General features: G+C 29.6%; 1 protein-coding gene across 7 annotated transcripts in view; it reads right to left on the reverse strand.

The window, feature by feature from the left end:
- The window catches only part of LOC121114280 (3',5'-cyclic-AMP phosphodiesterase 4C), a 531705-nt gene that overhangs the window by 40769 nt on the left and 463289 nt on the right, over nucleotides 1-27647 (reverse strand). For all 7 annotated transcript variants that reach the window (XR_011779171.1, XM_071886949.1, XM_071886954.1 and 4 more), the window contains 3 exons: nucleotides 27426-27527; nucleotides 16709-16803; nucleotides 16536-16648 (listed from right to left, as the gene is read on the reverse strand). Coding sequence is in view for 6 of the 7 variants with exons in the window: in XM_071886949.1 (XP_071743050.1) it covers nucleotides 16536-16648; nucleotides 16709-16803; nucleotides 27426-27527 (310 nt within the window). In the remaining variant the exon portion in view is untranslated. The remainder of the gene's footprint in view (nucleotides 1-16535; nucleotides 16649-16708; nucleotides 16804-27425; nucleotides 27528-27647) is intronic.

Here is a 27647-nt window from a genome sequence, read left to right on the forward strand (position 1 = left end):
GTTTTAGTAAGGTTTTGTTTTTATATTGATATATATCCCTACAAAAAATACTTCCAGTAGTTTCACCATAATTACAATACCTTATTAATACCTAAAGATGTAAAATGTATGACTTGATGGTATTCTAAAAAGACCCAAAATCTACATCGAGGACTATTTGAATAATATTTTACAGCAGAGTAGTTTAGTTGTCATGACGTTTCATTAGATTAATGGCAATCAGCTAAAAAATGAAGGAAACAAACAGAAATTTCACTCCGTATCTTATAAGGTCATACCCCGGAATTACCCAAATACCAATCCTCAATTTTACTCTGAGTCCAACAAGGACTTACGAATATAATTTCAAAACAAATCCAAAGTATTACTATTTTTCTTTCACGGTTTTTTGATTACTTTATACATCTCTTCAAGATTTAAATCATACTGATGATAATATGGGTAAATAAAACAACGCTGTTTATGTTGCAACTATAAAAAGTATTGCACTCATACAATGCCATATTTTTATAACTTTAGTCATGACAAGAGTTTTTTTTTTTTTTTCTAAAACTGTTATCAGTATTCTGTCATTCGTAATCAATGTAAAGTGTAATCATGAGTGAGTGTGGTAATACATGACAGAATGTAAGGTTGAGGTGTTAAAAGTGAAAGTCGTTGTTGGCCTCAGAGTAGAACTGATGATCAAAACGGAGTAGTAGTTCCTACCAATGTCTTTGTCAGCTTGACGTCATGACAGGATAATTTATCTTCTTTCATAGATTTTTCAAATAGTGAAAATATCATATTCATTTTCGGTTTCTTTTTTTAAATTCAACCCTCCCAATCCTTTCTCTAAATGAGCTTTTTGTTTTTATAAGTATAATACTCTTTTTATATTAATGTATGTACTTATAATTTAAGATGCATCCTAGAAAAGAGAATTCAATCTCTCTATACACATTTATGTAATAGTTTTCTTCTAAAATGCATTAATCTTTAATGTTATTTTGTCAAATTTTATTAGAATATTACTCTTTTGATAGACACCCAAAGATGGACCAAAAATTAAATAAAAACCTTTTGTTATAGTAATGGTATTATGCATGTATGCACAACCAATGGTTTAACGTGTGGTTTTTAGAGCAATAAAGACGTGTCAACGTAAAAGGAGGCTGTGTTTTTTTTTTCGTAAAATTTGATTAGTTAGTAAAAAAAATGAATTATTTTTTGCTCTATAAATTATATTACTTTATTCTTTTGATTCGTTGAGTAGAATTAGTGGTATTTAACTGCTTTATAACATGTGAAAAACATACAAAAAAATTCCACAATTATTTGCAAAGAATGCCAAAATTAACACTAGTTGAAATTTGATACAACAGAGAAATTGCAAATAATGGGGATTTTCGATTAACTTTCGACTTTGTATTTTAATTTATGGGACGAGATAAAATAAGCAGGTATTTTAGCTATAGTTTAGAATCTTCATTTGACTTTATTTGAGGTCATTTGGTTTTTATAAAGAAAGATATGGGAGCTTAAAATAAGCAAAACAAAGTATATTTTACTCTCTTTCCTAAAAAATAGACACTGAAATTTAACTAGTATAATTTAAAAATAAACATATTTCCTACAAAAAAATTTAATGGTAATTTTAATTAACTAAAAAAAGTTAACTCACCGAAAGAAAAAAAAAAATATCTTTAAAAAAATGAGTGGATACATAATTTATCTTACTTTTTTTTAAATATTCATTCTCAAGTTTGAATGTTTTTGACTTTTTTAAAACCGACTAATGGTGTTTTGCAATAAAAAGTTATAGAACTTTCAGTTATACACTTAAATAAATATTCCCTAACTTAATTCAAGTTATTCTATTTTTGGAGGCAATAAATGATTAAATTATATTAAGGGGAAAATCAAGCAAATTATAACTTTTATGAACACTCATTCAATACTGTAAAAAATATAGTTGCAATGTCTATAAGGATTTTTTCTTATTCAAATGAAATTAACCAAAAAATCCCTTTATCTAAGGCAAGGTCCAACTAAGTCAATATCAATAAAATGAAATTAATTAATTTATATTCAAAAATTGACAATAAATCTTTATTTTCAATGGACTTTTACACAAAAGGTAAGCTATAATATAATTAACATCAGAGTTCAAATGAAAGAAAGCATTATAGAAAAAGTTTTTTTTTTAGTGATACAGAAAATAGTGTGTACCACAAATTAAACACGAGAAACCGGCTCAAATAAATGTGCCTCCCATTTTTCGTCAAAGGAAAGTTTCAAGATTTTATTTATTTAATGCTGCCTAAATTGAATTATTAGCAAAAAACTATTGGGAAAAACGACAAGAGACATAAATGAGGCAAATGTTGACCGCTGTCCTCAAATTCAATGCAATTATAATTTTCCCTATATTGATTTGTTTTTTATTGTTTTACTTATATTACTTCACAAATATCAATGAACAATAATGTTAGTCTACTACTATCAACAGCTTATGCAACTACGACTTTAGTTCTTCTCTCTAGTAGCCATTGGCTATATTACTAATAAGTAAGCTTGAAACATCGAAAAAATCGCCTAATTTTTTGGGACAAGCCACCAAATGCACAAATATATCCCGGCCACCCCACCCTTTCCTACATATGCAACATTCATCTATAGGTTTATATATCAATATATGCTTTTATCAATCCTTCCTTAGAGGCTTTTAATTCTAATCCAAGAGCCATGCCTGAGCAATTAGATACTCTTCTATAATATTCTTCGTCGGGATATCGAGATCCTCCAGACAAATCAAATATTCCACAGACCTTTTGCCCCGAATTTGCCCCATTGGATGTCTTTCGGAGACATTTATCAGTGGTTTTGTTCTGAGATCTACTACTTCCCTTCGCATTTCCACTTCCTCTCTTTCGCCTAAAAAACATTTTTAATGAGAGGAATTTGGACTTCCTCTTAGATGAGGATGAACCAGTTTCGTTCCCTCTTTTTTTCTTCCTTCTTCGAGAGCAATTACATTCTTGAATCTTATCAATTTTATGCATAGAAGAAGTACGAGATGCATCCGAGTCTCGTGTTTCAATGATGAGAGGTACTTTGAACTCTCCTCGATTTTCAGTATTAGGAGGGATTGGGGAATCACTTTGAAGTATGGAGTCATTATTTGAGGAATTATTACTATTCTTAGATGCTGGCGAGGATGAAGCTCGTGGATTTGAGGATTTGGAGAGTAAAGATCGTGGTAAAGAGAGAAACCGTTTTTTTGAAGAACTTTTTTGTTCATAATTATCAGGATTCGTAATCCCTTTGGGCATAATAGTAACTCAATGAAGCCACTCTTTCTCTACGTATCAACTCTCAAATAGTAACACAGACATAGGAAGGTAATTATCATTGACTCTAATCAATTATCACTTTAACTATGTAAATTAGTTTAAACATTATTATAATGATATCACAAGAAAGCACTTCATGAACTCCAATGAGGACTTTTATATTTATATGTATATTCTTCGTAAACAGTTGATCTTCTTTACAAAAATAATATACGCAAAGCGGCTTTACGTGTAAAAAACTGACGTGATCATAATAAAAAGTATTGCTTTAAAAAAAAAAAAAAAAAAAAAAAAAAAAAAGATTGTTGCAGTCCTATTAAGTAAGAAGAAAGTGGGGATGCCTATGACGAGTCCTCCCTTTCTCCTCTTGTTATGGTTATCAAAACACAAACTTTCTCGATAACGTAAGGCGCACAATTCTCTCTTATTTTGTTCGGTTGAATACACTAAGGCCCTAACTTTTGCAAATACTACATTTCTACAAACGGCAAGCTTATTTTTTCTCCTTTTCCTTTGTCTCTTCAACCTCTTCTTCCACTCTTAAATAAGAGAGAAACAGTGCCAAATTTACTTAGTATCTGAATATATAAGTAAAAAAAGAAAAACAGAAATAATGCCAAGTCCTTTTTTATGGCTTTTACTTTTGCAAAAAAAAAGAACATCCACAACATGATTTTGATTTAGAATTCCTTGTATTAACCCGTTAGTGACAAAGGTAAAAATAACAAAGTATAAGTATTCTTTGTATAAAGATGGGGGACTCAAAACTTCCAATAGAATGACTAAATTACAAAATACAGTCATTGATCCGCTCCTTCATCTCAAAAAAAAAAAAAAAAAAACCGGGAGGGTAGACTCCACAACGCTCAAGACCATGGTTTCGGCTGGATTTCTAAAGACATGTCTCAATGAAAATTGAAACATTGTCTGGATGTTCTGTTGTTATGTAGTTTATGTTCTACTTATTCAAAGTGGCAACAACAATGAAATTTTTCTGATCAGAATTTTTGTTGGCCTTGACAAAATTTAAAATTCTCTTCACACTTTCCAACCCTCTCAGTAACAATACATCTTATCTCTGAACGCTCTGTTCAGAGATAAGATGTCTTGTTTCCTTCTTCCGTGATTTTGCAAAAATGTCATTCCAGATTGAAAATAGTCGAAGGTGTACCACAAGATAAGACCAACCCTGTATAGGTGTGATTCATGTTTTTTCACCTATTCATTCATTTAATATCTGTAAATTTAATATTTAATAAAGTGTGTTACTTTGAAATGTCATTTGTACCGTCTCCAAAAAATATATGTAAATTAAAATATTGTATGAAAAGAAAACAAAGTTAATAAGTTGTAGAATAAAAATCCTTCTTTAAAAAAAAAAAATATCCAAACATCCATATATGTTGACAGCCCTCACATGTGCATATGTACTCATTGTTGAAAAATAGTAGTTAGAAGCTTGCTTTTTTTTCTATTTAAATGATTTCCTTAATTTCTTTTTGCATGTCTCAAAGCCTCAAAACAAATATTAATTGATCTTTGTCACTAATGGGGTTGAAAAAAATTATATAAGTTGTTTTTTCATTTGTTTTTCCTTCCATAACTCACATATATATATACAAAATGAGTTATGATGACTCGATAAATAATAAATTTATTTAATACGTTTCATTGATGTTTTTCAAAATATGTAATTGGTTAAAAGGTAATATAAAATCAATAGTTGGATAGTTTGATGTAGTATTAAAATTGAGTTATAACTATCAAGTTTGATCGTGTTCGAGTAATTGAAAATTGAGTCATGATCGAGTAAAGGCTTGACAGAAACTAAATATTTTTTTTATCCAACTGATAAAATCTAAGTTTAAGAATTACGTATTAAAATAAACCAAAAAAACACGTGGTAATCCTAACAATTTGAATAATGTATGATGGATAGAGGCTTAGTTGTCATCACATTTTATTGGATATCCTACAATAAGACTTAACGAAATAATTGAATTGATAAAATCTAAGTTCAAATATTACATTTTAAATATAAAATTCCAAAAATCCATATCTATTCTGAAAAAATTATTTTTTTAGAAAAATATTTTAAATATCTAAAGCTATTCAGTAAAAATTGATAAATGAAATTTGAAATATCAAATTTTTTGGGGTGAAAAATTTAAAAAATTCAAAGGTATTTTTTATGTATAATTTATGCCCCACGGATTTGTACAATAAAAAAAATAGATAATTAACTAGATTACCCTTACAATTGGAAGAATATTTTGGAAAAGAGCAACTCAGCTGTCATGATGTTTTATTTGATCTGTTCTATGCAGTAGTGGGAGGAAAAAATAAACAAAAGTCCCTCTCCGTATATAGCATGGACAATGAAGCTAGAATTACTTTTGAGTCGATCTTCAATTCTACTCCAAGTCCAAAAGGACTTAAGCCTTTAACTCCTGAGCAAACTCTCATCATTACTCTCCTTCTTTCATGAAAACACTACTCACTAGTTATTACTCAGTACTTATATGTTTCTTTCTCAAAATTAAATAATAATGATAGCAGTTTTAGAAAATAAAAAATCATACTATTGTTGCAACTACAAAAACTCACAACACCTTTTTTAGGACATATCTTATACTTTTTTTTTTAGGAATGAACCAAAAAATTAGTAAACTTTATGCATGATGGTAGTGCAAAAAGAATTTTACTTTATTAATAAAGTAAATAGTGGAAATTGAAACTTTAAAGGCTCAAATCTTACCCCATTAAAAAAAAAAGTTTTTTTAATAGAAAAATAAACCATTAAACAATTAAAATTTAAATACTATAAAATATGTATTATATATTTTTAATTTAACCTTATTTCTATAATAAAAGACATATACTATATGCATCAGTCTTACAAATATAATTGGAAATTAGATTTTTGTAAGGGGAAAAGGCAGTTGACAGATTAGAAAAAGAAAAACAGTTGGTGTATGTGGTTTTTATTTATTTTCTTTTTTTCTCCATTCTTGAATAGATCGTCATTGTATTAATATATTTATATACAGAAAAAATCTCTTCTTATCTTTAGTGTATTCTTAGAAAATCAATAAAATAATACTAATATTTATATATGACTATATTATTTTCTTGCAGTAATGCTATTTTAAATTATATAATGTGCAGTTGATGTCAAAAGGGTCAAAATGTAGTAATATTTGATGCCCCTGTCACCTTGGAACCGTTATTAAACGTTGTACACCGTCTTTTTGTTATACTTCATGACACGATTTTCTTGCTTTGCACAAATGGCAAATCACTTTGCGTTGCTACTCCTTGATCTAAATTTGAAAGACTACAAACAAATGTTGTGTATAAATTCTTTGGCTGACATGAAAACACAGCAGTAATTTGAAAAACGTCCTGTAAGGAATACAAGCAAAGTTAAGTATAACTCGTGTAAATACTTCTTCCCACCCTTGTAAGAGAAGTTCAAGACTCAACGTAACCAGGGAGCCCTTAAGAATATTCCTTGACGTGGGGAATAAATTTAATTTATTTTATCTTACGTACGTTTAGTCAGTTGTGCGTGGTAGAAAAAATGACGACTAAGGCCCGTCTACGTGGCAACGTTTGTAGACTATGCTGTATTTATTTTATTCAGATTCAAAAAGTTTCAAATCCACAAGAAGAAAGAAATCAACTCAATCCGAGCCGGTTAATATATGTTGATGAATATAATTGGAATCTTATGATTAGATCAGGAAAAATTAGCTCCTCTTAATTTGTACAATTTGCTTATACAAGTTACAATTTGTACATGTTATTTACGCGTGCTCAGTTTTGTCAATTTATTCCATTCTAGAAGTCATTTTCAAAGGATATCGTTTAGTAACACTATTTTAAGGAATTATAATATATTTATTGTTAACAATTGATTCATAAGGCCCCTCTGTCAGTATCATATGTTATATTTAAAACTTATAGAGATACCCGCATGTTAAGACAAGTTGCCCTTAATCGATAGATATTGCTCTCTTGAGTGTGAATAAGTATGTATATTAAGTGAGTTGATAAAACTAGGTCATTGCTAATAAAAACAGGTATTTTTAAAATTTCATTGGATACATTGTGCGCCATGTTTCTATCTTGCTTATAAATTTGAACGAATCTCTAGATGTAAGGATCGTTTTCAATTTAAAATTTGCTCGCATGAATGAATATGCTTCTTCAAGACACGTCCTGATTGTGTCGTGTCTGGGCAAAATCTTGTGATGGAGATGGATAAACAACAGAGTTGGACTCAAAGCTGTATTCAATTCCAACTATTCCAAGTCTGAGTCCTCTGGTTTCCGCTCAATATATATCGATTAAAGCAAACTTATTTCAGCATCCTTGCATTTCTTCAAAAGCTGGTCTAAGGCTCAAAAGTAAAATAAAAGAAAACTTCTGCACGTGCAATAATGCTTGGGTCCATTAGATCCTTCTTTACACGTTGGCATATTTTGATAAATTTATCCCAAAATAAGAGTTTTATAACCCCGTCTTGCTTAGGATAAGGAACAAGAAAAATCCGCGTTACATAAAATTATCCCCGTACGGAGACTTTTTTAGTACTAAAACCTGTAAAATGGGAGAAATTATTTTTCAAAGCCCAATTCTTTACTATTTTTCCTTTGTTTTTTTGGTGTAGGTAGGTAATAAAAACATTTATTCCTCATCAATTACTTAAAATAATGTATGCCAGACAAAATACTTGTAAAATCAGTGTAAAATGTAATATGGATCAGGTATTTACTTGATTTTTTAGCTAGTCATATCAATATTATAGAATTTAAATAATCGGAACTAAACCAGTATTTATTCAGCAATCTTTTTAATTGCAAGTTTGTATAACAAGTAATAAGCAAAAGTTTTAAGTCTAGGTATCAAATCAAATACGTAGTGAACACTTTCCCCTCCACTTATGCAAAATTATACACTTCTATAATATGAATATGTATGTATTAAATCTTTGTAAGTAAATCGCTCAATATAAACAATTTTATAAGATATAAAACATGGGGCATGATCCAGAATCATTTATTGATTCCACTTTATTTTTTATTCAACTCTCAATATCCAGAAAAAAGAATGATGCAAACTGATATTTAAAAAACCTGTCTTGAATCAATATAGCCAATTCTTAAAGATTAAAATGTAAAGTATTATATATAAATTTATTTAATATGTATAAAATATACATTTAAAAATATGGTGCATCATTGATTACTACAATACGGTATTCACTTGTATCAAACTGCATTTAATCCAAATTGGTATTAAGGAATACAAGCTGACTTTAGTTAGGCTCAGTTCACCATTCCTTATATCCTAAAACTTCCATATTGCATAAATAAGGATATAACATATTTAATTAGTCTTCTAGTTAATCCAATATTAATAAAAAAAGAGTTCATTTTAGTCAATAAATGATATTTAGTTAAGAAAACCTGCACAACTGGTCGGCCGGGATGTATTTTTGGATATTACATGGGATTTATGATGCTCAGGGAAGTGGCTGTGGTAGATTTTTTTCACTTAATAGTTAGAGTAGACTTGAGTGACCTGCTATCTGAATGTACGAAATACGAATAATCTGTAAAGGATTCAGTTCTTTTGATGATACAGTTCTTTCCGTGAATCAGTTCTTTTAATGATAGAGTTATTTCAGTGAATGAAGAAGAAATGGACTAGTACACAAACTCAAAGGGGCAAATATGATGTTAATGATTAATGATTACTAGCGCGAATACACTACCTTAAAGATGTAAAATTTAAAATATTTTATTTATATTTAGCTTATTTCTATCAAAATTCTAAACATAAACGTTTTACTATTAACTATAGTCTATAATTATATAATAGGTAAATTAGAGGGAATGACTTTGCGTCATATTTTCGAAAAAAGCTACTATCTCCCGCAATAAAATTTTAATTTGTCCTCGGAGAGAAAAGGATTGTAATTTCTACTAGGAGAATCAATAATTCTACTAGTGGAAATCATGATGGCAATCTGTCCTAGGATAAATTAAGGTAATGATCACTAGTAGGAGAATCAACGATTTTACTGGATTTCAATCTCTACTGTGACATATTAATTGTATTTTAGTTTGTATTTACCTATAAATATCCTGGCAGGCTAGTTACTGCCTGGTAGTATGAAGTTTGTAATAAGTCTCCTTCACGCCTTTCATTATACTTTTCCTCACAACATCTGGCAACGAAGATGGGATGTTTCTTTCTTGTCCTGGACTGGATAATGGCACATGGGCATCCGCTGAATGAAATTACACCAGGGGAGAATAGCCTGGTTTCTCCCTAGGAAGTGCCAATGGCTCGATATCTACCACTGGATGATGGTGCATCGAGGAGGATGGGATCAAGCCCAATGTGCTTTGCACACGTGTGACCTCTATGATGTGAACCTCGTGGAGGATGAATCTGCGGTTGAGGTTGGTTCCCTGCTAGGGACGACTTTTTTTTATTTTGGTTCGACCTGTATCTGCTACCTCCTTTCCTTCATGTGGAGAGGAAATAAGACATATCCCTCCAATGCTGTATGCTCTAGATTCGCTTATGGATAAAAGGAATCCAGAAACTTAAGGTATTATTTCTCACATCCAAACGAGCAGGTGTAGATATCTATTATGTGGATTAGCACCAAATTAGCATAGATAAGAAGACTCCAGATGCGTGAGACGTTGTTCTGAGAGTCCCAACAAGCAGGTGCTCCGAATTGCTATAATGCCCTTCTATAAAAGATTCAAGATGTTCTTTTTATGTATTTATGGTTTTAATCACCAGCTTTGTGTTGCTTGTTGATTGAAGGAGTGGTGTTGTGTATTATAGCTAAGTTTGTTTCTCCCCTTATCAATATATTTTAGTATATTAAGCAGTTTCATAAATATATATGTACTTAAGTTTTTATTTACCATTAAATACCCTGGTATAAATAGCCAGTTAGTATGACTTCTGTAGTAAAGTGTTACACATACTATGTCTCCTTCATGCCTTTCATTATCACTAACGTTACAACAGGGGGGGGTTCCGACATATACTGCAAACCTTTGGTGTCGAGTTCCTATTCCAAAAAGACTTTGCCACCTTTCACAATGACCGCAAGATGCAAAACTTGTTGTAAAAAGAGAAGGTGTCATTTTGGAACTCTTATACCTGGCCCTCTAACTCCTTCGAAATGAATCCCATGGATTAATTTTTTAGGGGAAATTACAGAGGAAGGTCTCGGCCAATTCACACAAAAAGCATTAACTCTATGAATGCCTCCGGCATCAAGTTCTTGGACAAATTCTTCTTTGCAGACGAGGTCAAGACCTACAAATCCTTTAGGCCTCGTACCGAGTGAATGATTAAAGAAGAAAGCAAACATATGAAAAAAAAAATTTCGTACTATTAGAATGTGTAAAAAAATTTTAACCCCTTCTTTCTTCTTTTATTGATCAGAATGCTGTTAAAGGTGGCTCGGATTTACCTGAACGACCCTGTTTCAGTTTCATGAAATAAATGAATTTAATTTTAATATTTTTTGACTATATAGTTCATCATTCGTAAAGTACTAGATACAAATTATTGAAAATTCCATTTTGTCATTGATTCAATTTAATAAAATTATTATGTCTTATAATGAAATTAATCAATAATTTATATTTTTTTAGATGCATATTTATAAATAGACTATGTTGTCATTTTTGCCTAATCTATAATATACATATATTATCAGGGGTGTCCGAAGGGGGTTTGCTGGAGGACCTGTAATATTCATTGTTCTATTTTTTTTTTTTAATTTAATTTTTAAATTTTTGATCCAAAAAATTTAATTTTTTCGAATAACCATGGATTTTTCAGTTAGTTTTTGTTTGCGAAAAATTCAATATTTGCAATTTTTTTAATAAAAAACTCCAAAAATCACCCCCCCCTTCCCGAAATATATATATATATAATCCTCCAGACTACTATTGATTATGTAGTTTTTTAGTTTTACATTTTATAGCATTAATATTCGACATGAATTTTCACTCTAGCAACAATATACAATGTAGATAGTTATTAGGGTTTCCCTTAACCACGGGATTTTCCAAGTTTTTCACCTATACAAGTTTCCAGGAAAACTTGCATTTAATTATTTCATAATATAAACTCACAAATAGTATGCATGTTAGCTAAATGATTTGTAAGCTGTTCTCTCGCAGCAAAAACGTTCCGTATTTAGAATGTAATAGTTAGTGATATAAATTGAGTGCATTTTTTGGGAAACAGACCACCTACCCTCACCCCCACCAACAAACTACCTCCCAGCCTTTAAAGCCTAAACAATTACCCCCCTGGACACTTTATCCCCCATCATTTTCTATCATTATTATTGAGAAGTACAGTTAGTAAATGATAGAGGGCCAAAGTCATAATTGAATGTTATGGTTGTTTGGAGCGGTAGTTGGCAATGAAACATTCAAGTTCAAATCGGAAATTAATCATAATTTATATAAATCCTCAAAGTTTTAATACTAAAATGTATCTATTAATATAAATACTTCGCCGAATTGTTTCGCCATATTTGTGACATATAAGATACATTGAATATTTCTAATCATTTCTAATCCAGTTTCCATAATTATTATTCCATGTTTTAGTAGGTTATTTATTGGATTGATTTTGGGATTGAACGAGTATGTAAATGACTGGATAATAAATGTCTGAGAAGTGTTTTTGGGAAAATTCCTTAAATACGGTGAAATAGAGTAATGCATATCCAAAATAAATAGGTTGATTATATTTATTTTTAATGTATGTAGGCCTATCACAATAACACATATTTCTGTGCGATTAATTGCCCAAAAATATTATTACTATAAGCGATAATATTGTCGTTTTGACACCGTTTACAATTTATATAATATTTATGGCATAATAATGCAAGTACACTCTTTTGAAGATCAATAAACTTTTATTTTTAAAGAACACTGGAACTGGACCACTGGGAGACATGTAAAATATGCAGAATTAATTAACAAAACATCCAAAAACAATTAATAAAATTATTTTATCCAAAATTCTCTTCAATAAAAACCAAACACAACTAAAAACAATAAATATAATTTAAACACGAAATAAAAAGGATGTAAACCAGATTGCACTTCAACAAATAATAAGCATTAGGCTCAGACATACAGGCAAAACTACCATTTATGACCTTTGTGCAAAAAAGTGCTAAGTAACAACAAAAAACTTTGACTGAAAGCCGATGCCTCAACTGGTTAAATGCAAACCTGTAGCTTCCTTAGTCTTGCATATTCTGAGAATGAAATACCAACACTGGATTAAAAACATTTGATATCCAGTTACTTTGAAGCGTGCGGCTGGAATTTATTGCAAAATTATCCTGCATTTAATTTATCGTACAATTGATAGATTTATTGCATACTGCGACACACCTAAATGTATGTGTTTCAACATTACAAAAGTCAAATAGAATAATCCCAAATCTTCTCGAGTTATATCAACTGCATATTTCTAATGGAGAGTTACAAAATACTAACTTAGATGCATATCATTTTTTATGATATATTCTACTTGACAAACTCATATGAAGTTTGTATCATTATAAGATTTGTGGTGTTTTAAGCAACTATTTCATTTTGGGATAATAATTAAAATCCTAAAAAATTGTGTTTGAGCAAAATATGATGGATTGACGTAATGTATACAACTTTAAAAATCCTGGTAGATATATGTTAAAGAGTTTTCTAAAGTAAAATTTAAAAAAACAAACAATTAAACTAATTATTTAAACTGATGAATTTGTTTGTCAAAAATTATTTTCAACTTTATATCGTGTTTGTACTAGATTATATAGAAATTTTCATAAAAATAATATGAAGTAGAAATATTGTGCCCTCCAATGACATATCAATAATAATGTAATTAATTCATAACTATGACTACGTATTTATATGTTAGTTGCAGAACATAAATTGACAGAACAATTCTTAAAAACTTTATCGATTAATTGTATCCCAATTGTTGTGTTTACAAAGATCCAATAAAAATAAAACGGAAATAAAAATAACACTTAAGCATTTTTCAAGTTCTACAATTGAATCAATTAGTGAAACACCCTTCAATTGAGAACCTCTAGTTGTTTTATGACAAATTAGACCTTGATTTCGTCAATACCAAGTAGCTGCTGGTCATATGATTGTGCAATATCATGTGTTTCGAAACATGAATATTTTGGTCAAAAATCGAGTGTCTGTTGCTTCGTATAAAAAAATCAGAAATATGAAGTACTTTGACTCAAATTGGGTATTAGTGTCATAAAAAAGGGTGTCCTGGGTAGAATCAATTAACTTTTCAGAAATATTGGTCATTTTGTATTTTTGTCACGGCGTCTCGTAATGCAAAATTTTACAAAAAAAAATTTAAATGCGTAAATTGTAAAGAAAAAATCGGAAATATTAAACCTTCTAAGAGAAAATTAAACACATCAGACTAAAGGATACTATTTCATGTAAAAACGATAAAAAATTTCAAGTATATAGCTCCTAAAGTTTTAATATACTATCAATTTAACTAACAGACGGTATTTTTTTCACACGTCAATAAAATTAGGGAGAAGAAGTAATATTAGTTTTTTTTTAATGTTCCTGTACAAGAAATAGTTTAAATTACTTATCAATTGAAAGTTTATTAAATTAAGAATGAAATAATAAATAAATCAAAGCTGTAGGTCTTTCTTACCAGTAGATATGGCTACCTAAACCCAAGAATTGATCGAAAAGTATGATTTTTTCCCCCCGTTTGTCACTTTAAACAACTGAGCATGCAGTTTTATTTGAAAGTCTTGGCCACTATCTATATTTTTAACATAAATAATAGTCTTTTAAATGTACATTGTAGATTCTATAGGTCTACAAAATTAGGATTTCAAAATTTTTGTACGAAAAAACATTTATTTTTGAGCAAAATTGGTTACAAATTCAAATTTCTTGGCTAAACAACACAAACTACAGGATTCAAACTTTAAAAATCATAATCTACAGATATTTTTACACTAGAAAAGACTTATTAAAGAATTCTCCATGCTTATTTTCTCCTCTGAATATTTTTTTCACACCTTTGACAGTGAAACCAAGGTATCCAACCATGTCTTAGAAGAAATCAATTCCTGAATTTTCGTCATCACCTTTTTCGGTTCCACATTATAGTATTTCTACCTTTCAAATACGCTATAATGTTATGAATTGCATCAACAATCTTAACTTTATTTGTTCCTAGGTAGATTTTCGGTTTCTTCTTTAACATGGCCAAATACACACGGTTGTATCACTAGACATTTACAATTTCTCTTATTTTTATAAAATGAGTTACATGGATTGAAGTGATGCAATAAATAGGTTTTAGTTCACAAATCGGGTTGTTTATTACATAAATATTCAATTACCAGTAGAGTTGTAGTTTGGCTAGGTTTTCAAAATTTAAAAAAATGGACTCAAAGGTTTTAAAGATCAACCTATTACTAATTGTGATGATTTTCAAAATGAAAATAATAAGAGTTAAGAATTTTTAGTAGGCCTAGCTATATATGTATTATTACTTCTTAAAATATAGATAGAAATATTTAAATTTTACAGCATTTATTATATACCAACGGGATCCTGAAATTTAAAAATTTGTTTCGCAGGATCTTAGACAAGAACAATTTCAGGGAAATAATGGAACCCAACTAGTTATAATGCTCATTTTTCCTGATCACATTTTTATTTCATTATACATTCTGGAAACTCTTGGGTTTTTGTTAGCCTCCAAAAAGTCGTAACAAGTATTCCCATTTTTGAGTTTTTTAAAAGGCTTAGTATAGTTTATTCTACCTATATATAGATGTATTATAGTAGATGTTGATTCTATACAATCTTTTTGAAGGACAACTGAATATATAATGACATAGTATGTCAAACTGAAAAGGGTAGCAATTTCAACAACATAATATCAAATGTAAAAGTAATATTCTTGTATGGTTTTGGAAGGTTTGCAAGCTTGAGCGAGTGGCCTCAAATTTATTAGTAAATAAAAATGTTTATTATCTAGATCACAATATAATACTGTTTATTCCACGAAGAGTTTTGCTTGTGCTGCTTTAAATGAGTTTGTATGCACAAAGTCGGTTGAATGAAGAGAAGAAGATAGTGCAAAAGGAAGGAAAAAAAAAAAATCTTTAGGGGCTTGAACACTTAAACTAGAGTTCCGTGATTAAGAATTTATTTATCAAGCGTAAGATTAAAAAACTGGATCATCTAATCTCCACTTCTTCGTTCTCTTCTCTTATGAGAAAAAAGTTACTGCCACAAAGTGTTATATCAAAAATGAATTTTTAATATTTCATATTATTCATATATTCATCATGCTTTCCTTCAAAATGTTATCTAATAATTATGTATTCTATTTTATTGTTTAAAATTGACTGCGATTTGGAATGGTGTCATTTATTTATTAAGAAAGTAAATTGCCTTTCTTTAAAAATTAATTTATAATCAGTGTAAATAAATAAATAAAAAGTAATATAGGTTTTTTACAGTAAATCATTTATATTTTATTCTTGAAAGGCTATTATTATTAGGTTCACTTAGTAAGATACTCGTGAATACTCATTACAGTGGCTCTTAAACTGTGACACATGAAGTTGTTACTTAGTAAGGATACAACCCCAATGACAAATTTTGTTGCCAAAGTTGGAACTGCCATTTTTATAATGAGAACATCCATCAAATAAACTTTGTGAAAGTAATTGCAAGACGGGGATACTTGGATATCATGATATTTTTTAGATGACACCTATGTAATGTAAACAAAATTGAGACCTACTTACATAAAAAAAAATGATGACGAAATCTGTTACCATTTCTTATTTTTTAATGTGTTTTTAATATTATATATGTGCCCAACATTAAGTATCAATATTTTGCAAAGTGTACAAATTTTTCGGATAAAAAACGGTATTCTATAAAGTTAAAGCAGATCAATTTTAAGAAAACCATAATATAATTTAAATAACTTGTGCATAAATGGGTTAAAATATATATCAATCAGATTTATTCATTAATTTATTTTTGGTCGATCTGATAGTTAGGGTTGCGGGGGTTAAATAAAACTAAAACTCTGTCTTACCTTGCTTGAAGCCATATCAGAAACAGATCGATGTGTTTGTATGGTTTCCAACTGATCCAAACACCAATCCAGTTCCTCCAATGTTTCGATAGACATCTTGACCATTCCATCATCTGAAAATGAAATCATTTGCCTATATCTATGATTACTTTTTGTAAAAATGTCAAAGTTACCCATTTCAATTGACTTAAAAGGTGATGATGAAGAAAAACTAGATGTTTGCGTAGCCATAGGTGAGGGGTTCCCACTACCACTCTGTTGTCGTGATCTGAAACATTTTTTATTTGGTTAGCCAACCAGATATAGTGGTGAATTTGAATGTTAATTTTCAGACACAAGGCACTGACCCCATATTTATTTTGCTTTCTAATTATAACTTCCTAGTCAAATATGTAATTTAAAAACAGCATTTTTGCTCGCAGTTTGAAAACCACATTAACTATTACTATTTAAGCTATGAAACACAAAATGACCATAAATCAAATGTTGGTATGAGCATAAGCCTTTCAAAACCAAATTCTTAAGAGTATATTACGATTCAATGCTATATTTCGACTTTAAAGAACTATATGGAGGAAAATGAATTTTAATCTGTTAAATCTATTAGAATATCTTAATTTATGTTTTTTTTTTAAAGTTGTTTCACCACAAAAAAAATAAAGAGTAAAATAAGATTTTTATTTTGGAAGTTATATTTTTTTTAAGTACTCGTTAAGGTAATAAAAGAAACCTAATATTAGAAATTATTATCATTCGATTTTGATTGATTTTTTTCATTTTTGTTTTAAAGATCCTTAAAAAACTAGGTTCAACGGTGTGGGCCACGTATAAAGGACACACAAACAAACTATTTTATATATATATACAGATTTATATTTCCACAGGGTTAAGAAATATACATTTTGAATAAAATTTGCCCTATGGTTACTGACGGGGGTATTTAATTAATAAATAAATAAATCTATAACTGCATAAAATTAGAGTGAATGTTTCAATATTGTCGATATATTGTTGATTCAAAGGAATAGTGAGTATTTTTATCAATCTAGGGGTGTATAATGTCTCAGATTAATAACAGAGGTTAAATGATATTTTTTAAATATTTTTAGTTGCATTTTTAGTAATTTTAGTATTACCTATTTTTATGGAAGGCAAAGCCTTCTTGTTGCCTTTTTTTTAGTACATTCTGTAAAATTTCATTTAATGAACTGTTTTAGAAAAACTAATTTGAGTAAAATGATCCTTTTTTCAAGGATTTTTCTATTTTTATCAACACCCTATTAAAAGTCCATGGTACACTGCGACTGCTGTAGTTACATTAGCCTTTGGAAGGCCCTAAAAAAGGAGTAATTTTTTCCATTGTTTTTCCTGTAATTTATATCATTTAAATTATTGATTATTTTGCTCTCAGTTGATATAATTACATCAAAATTCAAATCTCACTTATTAATGATCAATTTAAGATAATATTGTAACGCTCACTACAGATGGGCTAGTTGCAACAAGTATTACGATTTTCCTTGTATTGTTTATTCTTCTATATTATTTAGATATTTACGTTACGCAACAGCTATGATTTTTTTAGCTACAGTATTCTTGAGAGTAAATTTATTCGGTCTGAAATACTGATCTAATAATTTGGAAATAATACATTGAAAATAAATATTTCAACATTATGAAATGGTTATTTACTCATCAAAATAAAGCGGATATTTCCAACATTGACGAGTCGCATTCAAATAGAATATTCTCATAAAAACTACTGACTACTATAATCTTTAAATATAATTTAAAAAATGGGATCATGGGAGATAAACCTTTTTAAGTACGCTTCAAATTATCTTTTTTTATTAACTCTTTGTTATATTCTTATGTCATCATCGCGAAATAAAGGCCTTGTTACGAAGTGCCTTCCTTAGTAAAGCCTAATCTTATTAATTAAGCAATGTTTATTTGTTTGAATTACTCAAAATAGTCACTGCATACATATATGCTTATATATATCATAAATATTGGAGAAGAAGAAGAACTCTTTCAAAAAGGCCAAACTAGGTCCGGGGGAGTTAAAGAAAACAGCCCAGGTCTCAAGTCCATGAGGACCCATACAAGATATCTTAGGGTTTCATACCAAACTGCTCAAAAGCTATGACAAAAGTGGGTGGAAAGATCCTTCTGAGGGTGGAGAGGCCACTTTTGATACCAGCAATGAAAGACACCCATCTTCTACACTACAAGACTCTTTTAATTTCTTGTACAATCTTTTTGGAAACTGCCCCACCCCTACAGCTCTGATGCCAACCTCTTCGATTATACATTTTGGGTGCATATCGAGGGGAGGCCCTGCAGAGGCCACTCAAAGCCATTATCAGCCAGGACTGGGACGCCCTACAGATGACTACATTTGTAGCACGTGTCAGGCCTTCCTCCACCTGGAAGCCTTCATTTGCCGCTATGGGGGCTACATTAATGATTAAGAGAGCTCAGATACACATCTATTCATAGTAGTAATTTTGTTGAAATTCTATAGTCAATAAATTATATCTTAATGAAGTTTAAAATTCAAAGTGTTTCAGATTTTAAAGTACCCCTCGGTAAGTTAGATCAAACTGAGACGATAACTGTTTGAGTAAAGACAACACTAATAGGAAATAAATATACAATACAAGATAGTGTTAAATAAACATTAATATTCCAAAGAGCTCGTGGGTTTTATTTGGCGGACATTATAACTGGCGCTTAAATAGCAATAATAAATGTTTACATTTATTATAGTTATTTAAGAATTTGAACACAAAAATGGCAAGGGAAAAAATATGAAGTACAAATTGGTAAGGACAGAAAAGGAAAAGTGATAAAGTATATAAAATTGCAAAATTATTTCATCTGATAAAATACTTATCATCAATATAGTAACAAGGGGTTAGTTGGCTTTACTCAAACCAAGGAGGGAGCGGGAAATCACATTGGCAATGGTAAAAATAATTGAAAAAAACTTGCAAAATTATTCCGAAAATACTTCTATATACTAGATATACTAATAATCATAATATGAATGCTTCGTTCTTGTCGAGAAAGATCCTGATAATTCTAATTTTTATTCTCTAAAGGTGGGTTTACAGAAGTCCTTACATACTCATTCAGCAGGTATAATTTCTCCCTTTTTATTATTATCATTCAATTTAACTTCATAAATTATTTTTGTACGTAAGAAAATCACTACAAAAGGATTTCAAAAATAATGAAAAGGAAAAAGAAATACGTGCTCAATTGTACGTAAGCACTTCAGTGAACCCGCCTTCGCTATAATAATAACGATGGAGAGGAAAATTGCAGGATGGCTATTAGTGTTGAGACTCGGTCCATCACCGATTTTTTTTTCTAGATCAAATCTAAAGTACACGATGAGTTCCTGAAAAAATACTGTATATGTACATATAAGAGACGGTGGGATGAAAATTAATCTGAACTATTTCTGTTTAAACTTCAATAACGTCATTGTAATGGAAAAAACATATGATGTCATGATATAAACAATTTATCTGTAAATCGGTCTAGACTGATTTTTGGGACGACCAAACTAGACCGAATTTTTCCTTTAGAACTGATCTAGACCGAGCTTTTTTGTAGGACCGAACTAATTCGGTCCAACCAAAATATAACGGTCTCAGACCGTCTTGGATTTGCAGAACGAACCCCAAAACTAATAACTATATATAAAGGTGAGACAACAAGGATTTTCTAATGCAGTCTGGTTGGCGTTAGCTGACTCATCTGACGTATTGACGTCGCTGTTGATACAGTTATGATAATTTCATTGAAGAAGTAAAATGCTCTAATTTGGATGCTCTTTAGTAAAAATGGCATTATCTCGAGATTGAAATCGTGTTTGTGCATACCCTGCTGTCCTAACCTACGGGAGGCCCAGTATTTTGCATTTCCTAAGAAAAATTTGATGCTCCAGCGTCTTGGGATATCAGTATCCAGGAGAAAAGGCCTAATTAATATAAAGAATACAAAGATTTGTGATAAGCATTAACACAAAATGATTTTTAGTGGAATCTCCAGCCTTATCTTCTTGGCTTAAAGGGCAGGAATAAACTAAATAGGGATGCAGGCCCCTCGCTCCATATTCCCTTTGCTTTTCCCTCTTCCGATGAACACAAATCCTCCAGAGTAATTAAACTCGGGAAAGGAAAGAGCTTGTGAAAAACAACTATTGGAAGAAAATAAGGTCCAGGAAACCAGAATGAACTCAGAAACAGAGACTGTTAATGATGGGCTCATGTAAATTTGTAGCAGGATCACTGAGTGCCAACAAGGAAAAAATTTCAGCTTGCATTTAAAAAGGGAATTTGAATCTCCATTTGTTGAACAAAATCATTATTTCAATGTATCAAGGATGGTGGAATGAAATTCATTTTAATCTAAATTAAGATTGTCTGGAGAATGTATTCTCACGGATTCCTGCAATCACAGGAAACAAGGGGCATTAATCTCCATTGGAAGCCCTCAGAAGGCTAAAAGTAATTTTGATTGGAAAAAATCATGAACTTGTCTTAAGAAATCTAGCTGTTGAAGATTAGTTAAAGGATGAGGATGATGACAAAATAATTACGAAAATAAATAACAAGTCACTTGTTCTCCTCAAACATACAACCAGAAATGAGCAAGATAAGGGTAAAATTGAATCATAGGAAATTTAGAAGATTCTGGACTTCTTCAAGCTTTTAAAGCCGAGATGGTAATTCCAGCAGACACAAACAATAATCTCAAGTTTCCAATGATTGTTTAGATCAGAGTCTGGCTTATATATAACAGGATTTTCGGCAAAAAAAAAAATTAAAAAACTTTAACCAAATCTAGAGGAAAAGACATGTGACTTCGGATTTTATAAAGAAACGTCTAGCCCTTGGATTTAATTGGTCCATAAGGGAGGCCTTACAATCCCCTCTTGGGAGTTTCTGAAATTTTGTCATTGCCTGGAAAAACATTCATTATAACCATTGACTAAAACCCAAACGTATTTGAAAGGCTGCATAAACATCTAACTTGGCGAAAGAAGTTATTAGATCCAATGTGAAAACAAGGACAAGAATTAAAGTAAATAATCGTAATAAAAAGCTCAAATTGAAGAATGCAAGTGCATTCTGAAAACTGAGTAAAACTTAGACAAATTGTCAAATTACAAATTAATATTTATTATTCATGTATGTATATATGTTCTATTGTGTGCTTTTATTCAAGAAAATATGTTTGCTATAATTTTTACTTATTGCTAATCTTTTATTCACCACTCTTATATTATGTAATAAAATGGTAAATTAGATAATATACATAAAAAAATATTAATATAACCTTAATACAGATAGTTCATTATTATTAAAATATACTCCATACAAATTAAAACCTGAAATTGATTTTATTATTAAATAAAGTATCGTCAATTTTCATAACAATCAAAATAAGTATTGGAAATTATACCAAAAGTAATAAGTATATGTATCAAATGAAATACTTATAGGACACTCACTCTTTACAAAATTATGCACTTCTATAGTATTATTATATAGGCATCGTATGAACAAACTCATCAACTACAAAAATTCTTGTTTAAAATGCTATAATATACACCTGCCCACGTGGTGTGCAGGTGAAATGCTGAGCCCAGATGCAGGTTATATTTCCCTGCTGCCACTTCCTTTAGCATCAAGAACCTCTCGTAATATCCAAAAATATACACTGGCCCACGGGTTGTGCAGGTGATATTAACTAATAATCATTTATTAACTAAAATGAAGGCTTAAATTAATAATGGGTTAACTAGAGAACAAGTTAAAGGTGTTATTTCATTATTCATGCGATGTGGGAGTTTTAGTATATAAGTTATGTTGAACTGACCAATGATCAAGGTATCCAGTGAACTGCACTGTATTATAAGATATTACAAGGGATCCTTGATATACTCAGAGAATCGTCTGTGGAAGAATTTTACCTGCCGTGGGTCGGGGTGTGTTTTAGTATATAAGATGGAATTTTTTTATCATTAGATAGTTTGCTTGTCCGAATGTTACCACGCAACTAAATTACCCCAACCTTTTACCACAATAATTTTACTGGACACCCTTTTTGAGCAAAAGCCTCGACGCCCTTCAATTTCAATTCAATAGCATCCCTATTCCCTATCCCTCAAGAAATACATAGCTATTGGAAAGTAACATTACCCTATTGAGTAGACAATTTTGGACAAAGCTTGGGAGCGGAAAGAGGCGAATTACCCAAGCCCACAAACAAAAGGGCACAATTTCAAGAGATCATTACTATATATATATTTTAGAAAATATCTATCATTAGGAAAAGGGATTTAAAACCTCCCATGCATAATTCATCCCTTCAAATTCATGTTCAGTGAGGACGTCCTATTTCGAATTAGTTAAAGCTAGACTGTAGAATATTATACTTCCTCTTCACATGCAATTTTAGAAGTTCTTAATTTCGTAGCAGAATCTTCATTCTGCTAGAACTTCAGACCCTTAAGTATGGTGGCCAAAGTTGACAGATTATTTATCCTAGACTTCATAACTAATGTCGAAAACAAGACTATGCAGTATTGCTACATCTGTCCCATCGGATTGGATCTTCAGCAAGATCACAATACTGCCTTTATATTAAAAACAAACAATAAAGACTATTATACAGTCATGATCTATCACTTTGGGTGTGTTGATTGAAAAACTCAAATTACTAAAGGACATATTTTACTTCAGAACTTGAATGGCTCTCGCAACTTATTGAAAGTGCGTGCTGTTTTCTTTATTTACATTCAGTACATAGAAGTGAAGTGACGAAAATATTATTCCGTTTATTTGGGAATCAATTAATGATAGTTATAACTAATTAATTAGAATTGGAGACTCGGACACGGGTTGTAGTAAACTCGCATTAAATTGGGACTCAGAACTCCAAAAAGACTCAATTTGGACTAGAAAAAAGAAATTACAGATTTGTACAGGAATCGAAATGAAAGACTCGTAACTCGACTAGAATTCGTCGTCAAATCTAAAAGAAGAAAAAAAAGTGCATTTGTTTCATCATCGTTCATAATTTCCATACAAAGTTTTACAGTGAAGACACAAGATAAATAAAGTATATAAAAAGATGATACTTATCAACCTCTATTATTCATATTTTATCAAATTTCTTTTAAATAATTTAGCTCTATTAACTTGCACACATCATTGGACAAATAAAAAAGTGGCAGTCGTGTATTACATTCTTGACATTTTGGGACTCATAAAATAGACCTAGCTATATATATATGTAAAAGACGACTCCTGGACATCTTTAACAGTGTTGTTAATACCAATATTGGGCTCCAGTTAATTCACTATTTGTACAAATTCATAAGGATCTTTTTAAATGCAATACTATATTATCAGAGATTAGAAGATGGCCAAATGACAGTATAACACTAAAAGAATCATCACAAAATAAACGAAGGCTTTATTAATAACAGTGGATACATAAACTCCAAAAATTAAAAAAATATAGACTTGTCCGAGATGAAGATAATAAGTCTTTGGAGAAAATGACTAACACATGCTATTATAATATTATACTAATAGATTTATTATGTGTAACTCTGGATAGATACAATAAATATTATTAAGTAAAAATCCTATTTATACTAATTTAATTAATGAGCTTCGATGTAACTGATACTATAAGTTTTATACCTGGTGCCTAATTACTTGGAAATGCTATTTTCTATTTATTAATCATTATTTTTCCACGAAAACTTATCCATAAAAAACATTTTCAGAAAGTTTGTAAACATAATTATAATATTAATCTAATATTATTGCTCGATTCAAAACAAATTGTATAAGCAAATTTTACAAATACTAACTAAGAATTTACAACAATAAATTAATATTCAATAAATCGAAACAAAATTGTGGTTTATGATCAGTGAATGGATAATGACGATAATTAATTAATAGAAAGGTATACATTTAGCATTAATACATAGATATAATTTATGTATGTAACTAATAATAAGAAAATGAATAGTACGTAATTCATGTAAAATACACACGCTCGCTTTTAGCAGTCAATTTTTGTAGTAAAAGACGTATTTTCCCTTTACCTTGTAGGTGTACACAAACTTATGGAGAGTACTTTATATTCTTCTTGTTTTCGGTAGAATGGACGAAATGAATAGGAATGAACTTATAATATTTGCTAATGTATATTATGTAATGACTATTTCATTATTATACTAAAATGATAGATTTGTCGCAACAACACTAATGTCTTTGATATTATGGATAAAAATAACTTCTCCTTGGAGAAAACTTCAAGAGAGGTTATGTTGGCTTATTTTGCGAAAATTTCCGAAATATCTAAGATTTAGTGCTACTTTATGTTGTTGGGTAATCAATCTTGTAAATGGAAAATCAATTAAAGTTAGAGTTTTACTTGATTCAAGAGCAAACCTATACATGATTGGAACTGCAACTGCAAAAACTTGAGGACTTAAAGGAGATAATATTAATATTGGTATTGCAAATGCAGGGGAGCAGTACATTTATATAGAAAAAAGCAAGTTGTTTTTTAATTCTACTTGCACTGCGACCATTGTTACAACTACTTGAAAACGAATTGGTAATCCTTTAGAACAAATTCAATTTAATCCATTTTTTCTTTTTTGTCCTAGTCATTTTTACCACTGCCATTTTTTTAATGGTTTAAATAACAAATAGTTTTTGTGATAAAAACAAATAAGTAATTGACACCCTCAAAAAAGAAGAAATAGTTGACAAAAACATCCGAATTGTAATAGTTAGGTGTGTTGAAAACATAAAAAGTGCATCAAATACTTTAATTTTTTTAAATGTATATTGTAATAATAATAATGTATTATCATCATTATATGAATTTACTATTGAAAGATGTCAATAAGTAAATAAAGTATTTTTTAATAGAATATTTTATTCCAATTTTTATATCCTACATAATATTAAAACAATTTCTGTGTTTGATGTACATCCCACTTTGAAAAACAATGACAAATCACATTCATTCCAAAAATGAGACAGATACTTACTTTAAACATGATTAAAAGTTGTTCCGAATTCTGAGTTACGTACGTAGGTCTATGTTTTATTCTAATAAAACTATATTCCTGGGCTCTGGAGGTCAAGTTTGTTTTTCCGAAAATAAGTTTATTTATTCCAAAAATGACCCTTACTTCTAGTGGTGATGAGTTTCAATTTTCACTTATAATAAAACATTTTCCAATTCAGTTATCACTAGCAATGACAATCAATAAATCACAAGGTCAAAAATTTGAAAAAAATTCTTAATATTGACTAAAATCATATGTTGTATTTTCAAGAGCGTCAAAAGGGGCTGCAGATTTGATTATACTTACATCAAATGGACAGAAAACAAAAAAAAATGTTGTATACAAGGAAGTTTTCTAATTGAAATGTACCTATTCAAAATTTAGAGTTTATAATATATAGTTTTAGCTTAGAGTTTAAACATAAGCCAAATAAATATTAAGAAAATCTTTTTTAATTTTTCAATGGCTATCTTTAAGATAGCTTGTTCCTTCTAGTTTAAATATAATTTTATTTATCATTTCAATAAATTAATTATGGATTTGGGAGATTATTCTGACTAAAATTCAATTTCAGAATCAATAATGATTGATTCTGAAATTGAATTAGAATCTTGAGTATGCTCCAAACTTTGGTGTCTTTGATTCTCTCACTTTCACGTCTTTCCAAATGATATAACTTTATTCCCGCATAACATTTGGAAATATATTTATTACTGTTAATATATGATTTGATTCAGGAGAAGAATCAAAAACATTATCATTAATAGGTTCAAAGGTCTAATTATTTTTCTTCAAAACAATATTTGGCTTCGTTTTTAAAACTATTAGGAAAATAATTTCAAAAATGTAATTTTTTAGTAACAAAATTTAAAATATTAAATTTAATAAAAAATAAATACAAAAATTAAATTTATAGAAAATAAATATAAAAATTAAATTTCAAATAATTAATTTTTAGGAATAAAAGGCAAAAAATGTAATAAAAAATATTAAAATTTTCAGAAACAAATTTGAAAAATTATTTTTTTTTGGGAAAAAGTTTTCTAAAAATTTTTTTTTTTGGAATATTTTTAAAAATCCATTGCTATTCACAGAAAATTACATTGTTTGGTTTAATATTTTATATATAAAATTTTACCTTAATTTGCATAACATTGTTTCATCATGACAAAAAATTCTTAACTTAGGGGAGGGGCTACAGTCCTTCTAGCCCACCTCTTGCTAACGCCCCTTAATTTTGGACTATTTTGATAATATTTATTAAATAAAAGTATTATATGACAAATTATAAAGTTCAAATGCCCAGTAATATTTCTCATAAATGCATAATCACCTTGTAATTTTAATTAATAATATCTAAAAATATTATTCCTTAATAGCTGGTAATTAGATAAAGCATTTTAAGACAAAGAAACTATAATTTGAACAATTTCCTTTTACAATAGCAAAATGAATTGACATCTCAACTTCAACACAACATATAAATATTTAAATAGTTTGGAAATTTTGACCTATGTTTTTTTTTTCTATACACAACTGGATACTTGTCATCGTCAAAAATGCTAAACTTTAGCTTATTCGCAACAAAAGACTGCTCAATTTTATATACGGTCTCTTGTATGAAAGTTTATATTATCGTTTTGTAAAATACTAATCCGCAAGAAAAGGAATTTCAACAAAATATACTCTGGAGACAAATATATAAAGTTGTAACTAAATATTTGTATTATGTCATAGAGAAATAAAAACAAAAACTTTCTTACCTCTGTAACGCAACATTGTTTAATTGAATATAATTATTTCTAACACTACGAAGACTTGCAAGGATTTGAGCGAAGGGTGTAACAATCAAATCTTCACCATGACTGAAATTTAAAAAAAGAAAACATATGATTAATATAATGTAATATTCTAGAGTATTTCCTGAATAATAATTATAATATATACCTTTAGTATTTTTGAATCATTTTAAAATAATAGGGATT

The sequence above is a fragment of the Lepeophtheirus salmonis genome, chromosome 3 (genome assembly GCF_016086655.4).
Source record: "Lepeophtheirus salmonis chromosome 3, UVic_Lsal_1.4, whole genome shotgun sequence".
Lineage (NCBI taxonomy): Eukaryota > Metazoa > Arthropoda > Copepoda > Siphonostomatoida > Caligidae > Lepeophtheirus > Lepeophtheirus salmonis.